This window comes from Nipponia nippon, unplaced genomic scaffold (genome assembly GCF_047370975.1).
Source record: "Nipponia nippon isolate SJK-2023a ecotype South Korea unplaced genomic scaffold, ASM4737097v1 scaffold_2, whole genome shotgun sequence".
In the NCBI taxonomy this organism is placed as follows: Eukaryota; Metazoa; Chordata; class Aves; order Pelecaniformes; family Threskiornithidae; genus Nipponia; species Nipponia nippon.
Window position 1 is genome coordinate 112,278,185 of NW_028262336.1, and position 12,749 is coordinate 112,290,933.

General features: G+C 44.6%; 1 protein-coding gene across 10 annotated transcripts in view; it reads left to right on the top strand.

Moving 5' to 3' along the window:
* The window catches only part of PSPC1 (paraspeckle component 1), a 68,239-nt gene extending 56,921 nt beyond the window's left edge, over nt 1–11,318 (top strand). For 2 of the 10 annotated variants that reach the window (XM_087756405.1, XM_087756409.1), the window contains one exon: nt 9,829–10,988. In XM_087756405.1, the coding sequence (XP_087612531.1) occupies nt 9,829–10,161 (333 nt within the window). In that variant the 3' untranslated portion in view covers nt 10,162–10,988. Of the gene's footprint in view, nt 1–2,113; nt 2,370–5,539; nt 5,644–6,938; nt 8,166–8,905; nt 9,426–9,828; nt 10,989–11,154 lie in introns of those variants that run through there. The other 8 variants (XM_087756410.1, XM_087756411.1, XR_015704570.1 and 5 more) reach the window with 7 other exon arrangements.
* Nucleotides 11,319–12,749: the final 1,431 nt, after the last annotated feature.

Here is a 12,749-nt window from a genome sequence, read left to right on the forward strand (position 1 = left end):
ATCTAAAGTTTATGTTGAGTTTCTGTAGTCTTAAAACTGTAAAATCTGGGAAAACTGTCTCTTGGGCTTTACCTATACACATTTTGTCTACTTTAAAACAATTTAAAAAATTATTTGGAAATCAAACTAAATTGATGCTAATAAAACTATGCCTATTTAAATGTCTCTAAAATTTTCTTAGTGGTTCTCTCATCTCAGATTGCATAATTGTAAACTTGTTTGCACAGCGTGTAGCGCAAAGATATCCTGACTTCTGTTAAAGCAGTAGAGCAATACTGACACTACTTAACTCTGTGCTACCTGTGCTGGTTCAACTGTATCTAGTTTACAGCAGACTTTTCTGAATTTGTTTCAAACTCTGTATGTAAACAAGCCGTAAGTTTCTGTGATAGGTGAGCTCACACGGAATTTCTAGAACCTGACATAAAACAAGCTCATGAAATTTTAACTGTAACTTCCAGTGCTGAGTGATGCAGTGGTTTCAGATGCTTTTGATCTGTCAGGTTTCTTAAGTTTTCTGTTAATCGGTGAAATCGCATCTATACGTCATTATTTCTAGGTGAAAGAGGTGATGAGGGTTAAAGGTTATTCCCTTGCTCCTTCAGCAGTTTTGTACTTCTTAGCTGTTCACGTTAAGGTAAAGTATGACAAAATGCTCAGGAAGTTCCCATCTGCGTAACGGGGCACGCGAGCTGGGAGTGGAGAACGTGATGCTGTTGCGTGGATGTTTGTCCAAGCTGCTCAGCATGAACGTAATCATTGAAAGTAGAAATCTGCACATCCGAAGACATTTCTGCTGCATTAATGACAACATATGTAGAATGGATAATTACAAAGATCACTGTCTGATTAGCCAGCTATTCTGGTGCTGCAGATTCCTCAGCTTGACGTGGGAATGTTAGGGAGCAACATAGGGGAGGGGGCTGTATTCAAAAATATGGGACTGAGTTGCTGTTTCGTATAGGATTATTTTAATGATTTTGTATGACTGTAGCCTCACAGTTCACAAAATTTTGCGAAAATGTAATGTATATATAGAAAATACATATATAAATATAACACTTTAATTATACTGTGCGATAGAAGCCTCGGTGACGTTAAGAAGTTAAAGACTTCGTTCCCTTCTGCTGATCAAATCCAAGCTTCTTTGAAATTGTAGGGAATCTTTTTTTACCAAAAAAATGAATCCTCCTTTTGTATTAAATGCAGGGTCTTACATCTAGGAACATAATGACTTGCAAATTTTTATTAAATTTACAAAGTACTTTGAAATTTCAGTGTCTTCAACTTCAGACCTTGCTTAAGCTGCACAGACGAAATCTTTGTCCTTTCTGTTTAAATATTTTCAGACATGCTCATCCTTCCTCAAATACTGAAGAAATAGTTTAAATTCTGTAGGAGTGAAGTTTTGCAATCCAGGCAAAACAGAAAAATGAATGCCCCTTGACCATAGTATTGTCACTGGTATGGGTTTATTAGCTAGTCACTGGGAACTGCCACCGTTTTCTCTTTTTTGAAATCTGATTCCAGAAGAGGAATATTGCTACATTCGCATTCCTCGTTCTGTGCAAGATGCTAACTTCAGGTACCCCATACCTTATCAACTGAAAATTGTGAAATAGATGTAAAATGTTTTTAATAGTCTTGTCAAGGAAACTGAATGCCTTGCTGGCTCAGTTCAAGTAGTATTTGCCCTTTTGTTTCTAGGAACTTAATTTTTCTTTTGAGCCTTAATTTGGTAACGTTCACTTTTTCCCTGAAATACTTACTTGCTTCTAGCTGTCCACAAGTGTACGCTCTTAGGGAGAGAATTTGGGGAACATAAGGTTGGGGAAGGTTATGTTGCTGTTTGTCTCCTGTAATCACTGGCAGCCATGCAGCGATGCCCAGGTGACAGCTGATTTACTCTCTGATGGTTTTATTGTTGCAAATGTGTGCTTTTGTCTTCAGCAGAGGCTACTCATGATTAAGGTGAACAGGTTTGTCCAGGCTTGCGTAAAAACTGAGAGAAGAATGGGGAGGAAAAGCTTGCTTGACCGTTTACAAATGTCTAGCACTGTATCTTCTGTTGGTACGTCAGCAGCCAACATTGTTATCTGTTACCTTTTGATAGGTAAACCTGAACAAATGCAAACGCGAACACAGCTCTGCGGATCATCTCGGGTTCCCTTTGGAAACCCCAAATAAATGGCCACAAGGGATTGTGTGTTTTCCTGAGAACAGCTCGGCATTGGAGTTCTTCCTTTCTGTGCGATGGATAGTGGCTTTGCTACTCTCAAAACGATACCTGTGCCTGCTGGTGCAAAATGTCCTATGGTGCGCTTCAGTGGAAGTCAAAATTTGCCCATGCTGCTGTTCTGTGTTGCTAGGTAATTTTTAAAGTAGACATAAAATAAAGGGGGAAATGGGGGGAAGCTCTTTGTTACAGTAGCCACCAAAAATCCTGTTAATTTAAAAACAAACAAACGCACCCCCCAAAAAAACAAAAAATAACAAAAAGACAAACTGTTCTGTTGGTCAAGCCAGTGAAGCTGCGCAGCACCAGTGTGCAAGGTAAATGTAAAACGTCCTTCAGCGTTGTAGATTGTCGGGGCTGTTTCTGCTGGGTGTGCTGCTGTGGCAGCTGGCAGCTTGTCTCACGTAGCAGTTCTGTGTTGGGAAGGCGGTAGTGGAGAGCACTGTTAGAGTGTGCATATGTGTTACTTGAGATAGGTTGTACTGAGGAGCTAGTTTTCAATTTTCCTTGATACTGGCACAATATATGCACAGTATCCCTCAGTTTGTGCATGATGCATCTGTTCTCTGCAGAATAGGCATGTTTATCATGCTGTCAGCCTTTCAGGATAGTTCAGGTTCATTTTGCTTGGCACCATACCCACTTGGAGCTTTAATTTAAAGAAAAGCTTTATCACATGAATGAAGATGGTTCAGAGTCTGTTACTTTGAAAATGACTGTGTGTTGTGTTCCTGCTCACTCTTACAAATCCCTTTTTTCAGCGCTAGCTGCTAGGATACATTCAGGTCTAACAAATACCATAATCATAAAGTCTCTCATATGGGGTAGAGAGGTTGAAATGATCTTAATTTCTTGTAGAGAGAGAATCCTGAAGAAATAACGCAGAGGCAGAGACATTCTGTTAAAAAACCCAAAAAACCCACACTATATAATCACTTTGTAAGTATTTGAGTTGTGGTAAATGATTAATTTGTAACACTACCTTATGGTCTTACTGGCTGGTTTTAGGGGTTGTCTTCAAAAACATAGCAGATTTATTTGGCTGCAGCTCTGTCATTAGTATCTACTAGTTGCCAAGAATCTGGCTCCCTGCTTTCTCTTCAGTAAATCTGGGTGGCCAAGAAAGAGACGGTAATATACATTGGCTGTTAGAGACGCTGGAGAGACTGCGTTAGGCCTTTGGAGGTCTTAGCCTTGCTGTTTGTAGATAGGGGAAAAAAGGAAGAAAAGCCTAATTATTATGTTTTTTTCATAATATTAAAATACAGGCTGAAAGATGTGCAGTTTGTAATTGTAGCTTCCCTTTAAGATAGGTACGTACTTATCGATGGCTGGATTAGTTTCACCATGTGGAGGTCATGTCCCAGGATGCTGATATTTGTCCAGATGACAATTCCAGCCTGGTCCTCGAGGCTGACAGTCATCCCTGCGGCCATTATTGTGTTTGACCTGCTCGGTGATGTTAATACTAGCACTTGCAAAATTATAGCTCTAGTTATAAAGCGTTAGTGGGCTGTGCTCTGTCATACCTGCTTTAGGAAGAAAGTATCCATCTTGCTGAGTGTCTGTGTTAAGGAATAGATAACAGAACTTTTGAAATTTGGTATACAGCAAGCTGCATCGTGGAGCGGGGGTGGGGGAGGCGGAAAGGAAGCAAATGGGAGAATTAATGAATTAACAGCAGTTTTAACAGGACTCTCACATTAAACTGTGCCAACTCTGAAATCGTATTTATTCTGAGCTGCTGGCTTCAGCTGTTTTTCAGCTGTACCTGATAAGGTAAATGTTACGTTTGTTGTAAATGTTTGTGGTTGTGTGTTGTAAGTTGCACATATGTCACCTCTGAGTTGCTTTTTGGGGCTGTTCCCGAAGCGAAGCTAGCCTGAAAGGTGCAACCTGCGTGTGGCTTTCCAAAGTCATTCTTCCTGTAACAAATACTTCGCAGGGTGTGCTAAGTTTTCTGATCATCAAACAGGACCTCAAGATGTTGGTAAATTGTTTCAAGGAGTCTTTATCTGAGAGCACACGGAGCTCTTCACCCCCTTGTGCTGCTGTAACTGGGGGCTTTCCAGGCAGTCTTCCTCGCCGCAGAGATTTCTTCAGGGCTCCGTGGCTCTGCAACATGTGTCTATGTCTGCTTTCCCAACCTGAGTAACGGGTTATGTTAAACCTATCAAACGTTGCAGCACTCGCATGTTATTTTAAATCAGAGGTATTTGTGGAGAAGAGGTGATTTTAATTTGAGGGGAGGAATGTGTGCGTACGGGTGAGAGCCGTTCTGAAGCCTGAATCACTGGGGCAGGGAGCTGTTGAATTTTGAACACTTTGGATAATTATTTTGCATATCGACTCTGGAAGAAGATACACAGAGTTCAGGATGGGTACCCTTATTAATGCTTTCAGTTATTATTTAGTCCTTTTGGAATATAATTATAATAATTATGAATTAATAAATGTAATAGGAATAAAATTATACTCTGACTTGCTGTTTGTTCTTCCAACTGCACTTACTGCAAATGCAAGCAGATCTATTGCAGAAGTTTTAAAATGACAAAAGTCTTAAACTGTTGCATCAGTTTCTAATGCTTTTCATATTAAAATGTATTTTAATGAGACTTTTACGCAGTTCTGTTCTGAGATGTTACAAAATAGGACAACGTTTTACTCCAGTTCAGTTCAGTGGTATTATTTTCATATATGGCTTTGCCCCTTTTAAGTATCCGTTCAATGTCTGTAGCACGGCAGGCTGCGAACAGGGAGGCGGCTGTATTTCTGCTTCCGTACCCTCAGTGCAACTACAGCGAGAGCAGCTAGTTCTCAGGTTTCATTAATAACTCTGCGTTGTGTGCAGGGATCCTAATTATCGTAGTGGCAATAATACGGGGAGGATGAAATGGCACTTTGGCCGCGCGCATGGGCAGGCCTAGAAGAAGACAGCGTTGTGGTGTTTGATGGGTGTGTTCTAAAAACTGACTTAGGGCTCTTCAGAGCAGAACTGCACTTAATCTACTCCAAGCAGAAGTATAAAAATCTAGGAGCTTGTTAATGTTCTTGGAACAGCTGTGTTTTAACTGCTGAGGTAGTAAAATTAGATCTGAAATCTTGAGAGAAGTCTGTGTAGTAACAACTAAGTGGTAAGAATGGGTAGGAAATAAATGGATTTTTTTTTTTTTTCTGGTAATGTAAAGTTTTATTATGGTTTATTTCTCCATATTACACTTCTGGGTATTTGAAAAGAGAAGCTACTGTATTTTCTAGTTTGTTTGAAGCGCTGCAGTTATTTACTGTCTCTTTATTTTTTAGGTTACTATTAAAATCTTAAAATGCAGATGAAGACTGGCTTGTGCAGAATCCTTCTGCTCTCTTATGCGTACAAAAGGGAATCCTAAACCAAGTGTTAGTACGAGGTATGTATTAGGATATTTGGCTGTATTCAGCAATTACTGACATTAGGAGCCCGCTTTTTGTTCACATTTGCAATTTGATGTAGAGTAATTCTGCTTCTACACTTCAACTAATACTTGCTTTAAATACTGTAATTCCTTGCCTAATTCCTGTCATATGTTAGCATGTTTTTAAAGGACTCGAAGTATATATACACAGCCTCTTGCAGACAGCTCAAAATCTGGCTAGTCAGAATGCGGCTTACATCCAAAAACCATAGTGCCACGTTAATGTGATGCCATGCCTGAGCTACCCGATGGTACTGATACCTTGGACTCAGAATCCAGTTTTTATGATCAACATTGTAGTTTCTGATTCTGAACACTCGTGGGGATTAGCCAGCAGGCTTTGGTCTGAAAGGCTGTGGCCACGTTCAGTTTGCGTACACGCGGGTGCGCAGTGTCATCTCCCCGGGTGTTGGAAGCGTCTCTGAGGGCCTGACAGATACGGGGGTTTTAAAGGGAGATTTATGCAGCTTGGTTCAGTAGTTCTGATAGTTCTGAAATTCCAAAATATCAGTTGCTTTTATAAGTAAAAATAATTTTAAACACTGATGAGATTTAACTGAGATGTGCAAGTTGTACTGATACAGGAAGAGGAATTTGGGTTAGTTCTATCCTGTGTTCATTTGGCCTAGTAAACGTGCTCAGAGTTGTCTCTATAGTTGTGTTAACAGTAAATAGAGAGCTACGTATACATAGAACAAGAGCTGCTTATTAATGCCATGGACAGGGATATCTTTCACATGTCAGAGGGTTGGATCAGACGATCTTCAAAGGTCCCTTCCAACCCAAACCATTCTGTGAGTAGTAGTTTATATGATTTATTGCTAATTACAGGGGTCCTTTTACTGATACTCAAGTCAGCTGGTAAATTAAGTGTGGGAAGTAAGCAGTAAAACTGCAGAGTGTTGCATGGGAAGTATAAACACGATTGGGGTCCTTTGTCATTCTGTAAAAAGCATGGAAAGGGCAACATGAGAGGAGAAATCTTTCTGCAGTAATACATCTCAAACTGTACTGCGAGTTATAACTAATACTGAAAAATTGCCCATGTGGTCTTTGATTTCCAAGACTCTGAAATAGTTCAAAATTTCTGCCTAAGGCAGAATCCTATTATACTCTCCACAGAAGCTCCGTCTCCTTTGTTCCCTACCTTTTACTCTCTACCTGCTAAGGCTTGTTGCATCTTTCACTTAGGTAGCCCTGCTCTGTAAAGGATTTTTCCAAAGAAAAAATTTTCTCTGTGCATGCTTCAGGTGGAGAGCTGGAGCCCTGCCCCCCTCCTAGTGTTCAGGTCACCCCAGTGATGTGCGCTATGTCAGACTGACTGGTAGTTCCCGCTGCCACTGGAGATGACTTCTCTCCTGAGCCCCGCAGCGCTGACTCCCGTCTCACCTCTGCAGCTGAAATTGGGGCAGGCTCTTCACAGAATGCCAGAATGTCTGAGGTTGGAAGGGTGCTGTGGAGATCGTATAATCCAGCCCCCGGCTCAAAGCGGGGCGTCAGGTAGAGCAGGTTGCCCAGGACTATGTCCATTTGCGTTCGGACTCCACAACCTCCCTGGGCAACCTGTGCCAGTGCTGGGTCACCCTCACAGTACAAGTTTCTTGATGTTCAGAGGGAACCTCTGTGTTTCAGTCTGTGCCCATTGCCTCTGCTCCTGTCCCTGGGCGCCACTGGGAAGACTCTCTCATCTTTATACCCTCTTGTTAGATGTTTATAAATATTTGTAAGATTTTGCCCTGACTTCTCCTGGCTGAACAGTCCCCGCTCTTTCCGCCATTTATAACATGATAGTTGCTCCAGTCCCTCAGTCGTCTTCCATTCACTCTTGTGCTGGGGAGCCCAATACAGGACACAGCGGTCCAGACGTCTCACCAGTGCTGAGCAGAGGGGAAGGATCATCCATCTCTATCTGCCGGCAACTTTCTTTGTAATGCAGTGCAGGATGCCATTGGCCGCCTTTGTGGTCAGGTCATTCTTCGCTCATGGTGGTTCTTGGGAGTTCACCAAGGCCCCCAGGTCCTTATCTGCAAAGTTGCTTTCCAGCCAGTGGGCCTCCAGCCTGTCCTGGTGCCTGGGATTATTCCTCCCCAGGTGCAGGATTTGGCATTTCCCTCTGTTGAACTTCGTGAGATCCTGTGGACCCATTTCTCTGGCCTGTTGAGGTCCCTCTGGATGGCAGCATGACCTTCTGGTGTATCAGCCACTCCTCTCAGCTTTGTATCACCTGCAGACTTGCGGAGGGTGCGCTCTGTCCTATCATCCAGGCTACTAATGAAGATGTTGAAAAGGACTGGCCCCAGTCCTGATTCCTGGGGTACTCTGGTACTTACTGGCCTCCAACTGGACTGTGCCATTGATCACAACCTTCTGGGCCCGGCTGCTCAACCAGTTTTCTGTCCACCTCATTGCCCACTTACCTAGCCTGTACTTGCCACTGAAGATGACATGGCGGTATCAGAAGCCTTCCTGAAATCAAGGTAGACAATATCCACTGCTCTCCCCATATCCACTGAACTGGTCACTTCATCGTAGAGGCGATCAGATTAGGATCATTACGGATTTGCAAATCACCCCTTTGTAAATCCATGCTGACTACTCCCAGTTACCTTCTTGTCCTTCTTGGTCTGGAAATGGTTTCCAGGAGTAGCTGGTCCGTCACCTTCCCAGGGCCTGTACTTCCCTGGGTCCTCCTTCCCGCCCTTCTTGAAGACCAGCGTGACATTTGCTTTCCTCTTGTCCTCGCACACCTCCCAGTTGCTGTGCCCTTTCAGGGCCAGAGCGGCCTCGCAATGCCGTCGGCCAGCTCCCTCAGCCCTCGCGGCTGCCTCCCAAGGCCCAGCGCACTTAACTTGTGTCCTGTTTACGTGTTCCCTGTCCTGGACCCTGCTCCCTATTAGATACTGGGGTGGGGGGGTGTCCTGAGGAGGTGGGAAGCTGATACGTGCCTTGTTTTGTGGTTTTGCCTTGCCCTTTACTAAGGGGTTCCCTGTTATTTTCTAGTTGTAGTAAAATCACAATGAAATCATAACATAAAAATCATCACACAGTAATGTGTAATATACACCAGGCTACGGAAATAAGCAAGCTACAAGCATTTACTTACAAAATCTAAAAAAGACAATACAGTTAAAACTTTTTATCAGAAAAGTAGTAGTAACAGAAAAAACACTTGATTAATTTTTTCGAAGTTTGACTCATAAGAAATTTTTCTATCCAGCTGACGTTTTGCCTTGACCACGTAGCTGCTGGGAATTCGGCCGCCTTCCTTGGCCTTACGTATCAGGCCGCCGCTGCGCAAAAGAGCCACGCGGGAGCCTCGGCGCTTGGCCGGTTTCCCAGCCGTCTCAGGGTTCTTCTGTCCTCAACTTACAGTTTCCTTCCTGTGAAGGGAAGAGCGGATGGCCACGGTTCCTTGGAGATACAAGCGTTTCTTTGACTGGCTAAATAATGACTCCTTGTCTCAGTGGAGCGATAAAATCCTTTCTTTCTCTTTCCCCATTATTCGTTTGTGCGTGTGCACTTCAGACTGCAGCGTGAACCTGGCTGACAAAGCCCAATGGCCCAACTAAATTGCGTTAAAAATTGAGGGAAGATTAGATACAAATGAGTGGATTGCATTGTATCTGGGGCAGAGCGTGCAATAGCAAACTGAAGAAGTTGCAAAAGACTGGGAGAGCAAGCCAAATCAGTCACATTAAAAAAAGCTACACCTGCTCACTTTGCTCTTCCTTACCGTGTTGCTGAGCAGTATTTTGTAGAGATGAGAGCTGGCCTCGGCCTGTCGTTGCATTCCCTTCTTCAGCTCTGAAATAAATTTGCATGCAGTTCTACCAGAAAATGCACTGGGCTCCCGTTTCATTCCCAGTGAGGTCGGAATGGTCTGCCAGGCCTGCTGCTGCTGGTGGTAGAGAATTCCGGGTGACCTCTTGGAAGGGCCAGAGGGAGGGCGTTAGCGTTTCCCAGCTCTTCATCCAGCCGCATTTGCTGACCCGTGGCTCTGTAGTCTGCTATCGGAGTCCTGTTGTTTGCTGGACTTCGATTACAAAAGCACGTTTTCAAGGAAGTTGTCGCTTAAGTGCGATTCAGGCTGAGGAGCTCCAGGAGGTACTGATGTCCTGAAAATGTTCTCCATTGCATTAGGTTTCAATGAAAACGGCTGGTGGCTGTGCACCCTCCCAACTGAAGCCGGCTTTCTGCTGCACCGTGATTATGTGCAAAATGCCGCTCGTCAAGCCGGAATTACAAGGACCATCAGGGGTGAGAATATCAGGGGTGTCGTCACTCCTTCGAGCACTTAACAGGGGTTGTGATTCGGGGGATGCAATCTGTTCCCTTTGTGCTCGGTTATCAGTCTCTGTATTATTTTTGTGCTTAACAGGTGCTCTTTTTTCTTCCTTGCTCTCTGTGCTCCTGGGCACAAGAATACCGCTGCTATCCAGCAGAACAGCAGTTGGAGCTGTAGCCCCTAGCTGAAGGGGGCAGAGGGGAGAGCTGACAGCTCACCTAAGCTGTATTCTTTCTGCTTGCAGAGGGGTCTGCCCTGTGAGGCCTGAGGGCGCAGGGCCCTCAGGGACAGGAGGGGACCGGCATGGGGGCAGCGTGTCCCCACCAGCACCCCGGGCTGGAGAAGACACCTCAGAAGAACCTGAACGCGACGTCTGCTTGCGAGGTTCAGGATGCCTTTTCCTGTGCGAGGAGAGGAGTTACAGCTTTTGTGATGTTACCGTCCTCAGCCCCGGCGGAGACGGTGGCACCCGGCGCTAAGCGAAGTCGAGCGTTTTGCGGCAAAGCTGATGTTGGCCAACTCGGATGCGTAACTGAGGTCTCGACTCCCTTTTTGTCTGGACTGTACTGGAAGCAGATTTTCTTTCCAGATCTCCAATGCTAGTACTGGGAAAGGGTGTTGATAAAAGGATTAAAGTCTGTACGTGACAGAACAGGAACCAGTAAATGATATATAAAGACCGCTCCTTGGTTAAATGATTGGTTTGGGACTTAAAAAAGCCTTTAGAGTTAAATGAAGTAAGTAAGAAAATATTTTCAAGCCCTAAAATATGTGATAAAAGATAGGAGAGTGGTGGGTTTTATATTTAAAGAAAAACCAATAGTGTGGATTGTGTTTGTTGCAGTAGAGTTTAAAAGAGCAGGGCAGCATTAGGTAGCTAGCGAAAATTGTATGAGCCAGCAACAGCTGGAAAGGACACGTTAACCCATGGGGGGATGAGAGCTGCAGTAGGGTTTCACTGTGCCGTTCAGTTTGAGTTGGAAATTATGCTAAAAATGCTAAAAATGCCTGCTGTCTTAATGTAGCCCAATAAAAAGATGAAAAACAAAAACCATGAATGAAATGAAAAATGAATTTTGATGCAATGAAATTTTAACATTGCACTGTAATGTATCACCAGTTTTTTTCAGGGTTTCTAGATCTCTTATAAAACTTGTTTCAAATTAATCTATGAATACCAGGATGTTTATTTTCTGTTTCCTAAAGTGAACAAGGCAGTGAAGATGAATCGAGGGCCCGACGGGAACCTCACCGAGTTCTAACAAGGCAAACGTGAAGTCCTACAGCGGGTACTGCACTGATGCAGTTGTGCGGCCTGGGCACGGACTGGTTGCGAAGCAGCTTTGCAGCAGCCGATCTGGGAGTCCTGAGGGACAAGTGACAAGTCCTGAAGGTGTCCAACCGCGTCCTGGGCTCCGGTAGAAGAGCACAGCTGAGTCGACCTCTCCTCTCTGCTCAGCGCTTCCCAGACTGCAGCTGGAGCGCTGCGACCAGTTCTGGGCTCCTGAAGACAAGAGGGATACGGGAAGAAGTCCAGCAGAGGCCACCGAGGTGACCAGGAGGTAGAGCGCAGGAGCTGTGGGGATGGGCAGCTGGGTTTGCTCAGTCTGGAGACCAGGAGCTCGGGGGTAGGAAATCTTGACTTCAGCTGCGTACTGGACGGGGGTAGAGGAGATAGAGCAAGGCTCATCTTAGTGGGGCAGAATCATGAGGAAATCTTGTCGAATTTTCCGTGTATGCAAGTGTTGCATCATACCACTAATAAAAATAGTGCAAGTGGGTGCTGCCTTGCTGTACTTCATTGGCCTCCCCAGGCTGTGGAACCTTGGGGAGTTCCTGGTAACCCTTCTGTTCCAGGAGGGGCGAAGGCAGGGCACCCAGCCCCGGGGGTTGCGTGGGGTGATGTTCACTGGTGGCTGAGGGCTCTTCAGCCTACTGCTCACAGAAATATGAGCTGTTGAGTATGCTGACAGATCCAGGAAAGCAAGGGAAATTCAAATGCTTGCACCCCTCCCATGCAAACCTTTCCAGACAGGCTGTCACAACCAGCTTGGTAAAGCCTTTTTAGAAACAAACAAACAAGCATAGAAGGACAGCCTTTGCAGGCTGGGGCTCTGCCTGCTACTGTCTGTGGCAGGGGTAGCAGCTTTTCCCCCATAACAGGGATGAGTGTGTTCAGTGTAAGACGTGCAGCTGCTGTAGCAGGCCTAACTGGGCTTTTCTTGCCCAAATTCATATTCTCTCCACTTGGCTACTGAAAGTCTGTACAGGTAACAGCCCCTGGGGAACAAGACTTCTTGTCAGAAAGCAAGAGTTTGTGATACAGGATCAAGATGTCACCGCACGGTAATACTGTCCTCCAGTTTTGGAGCAGGCAGCCGTCTCCCTGCACGTGGTGACGGTGTTTTCAGTTCCCATACACATGGGTTTGGCTGTCATAAAATGATGGCGGGCACAGCTCTGGCTTTTAAGAGTGGCATGCACGAGAGGAACAAGGCAACATTAAGGTGGTTCCATCTACTATAAATGAGACCGTGCCAACAGTAACTAACTGCAGAGGAGTTCCTTGCAATTCAAGTCACAGGGGAAGTATTACAGAAATTATTGAAAAAAAATTCAGTGGTAGCTATCCTGCATCACCACTGAGACTTTGCTGTGGAGAAACAGTCGAAATCAAAAAGACCCACCTTCTGCCTCGTCCCTTCCTCCTGGCTGCTATACGTGAGGTATTTGAGATTTTAGTTTTTTTGAGAGACCCTTTTTTAACCTTAATTTT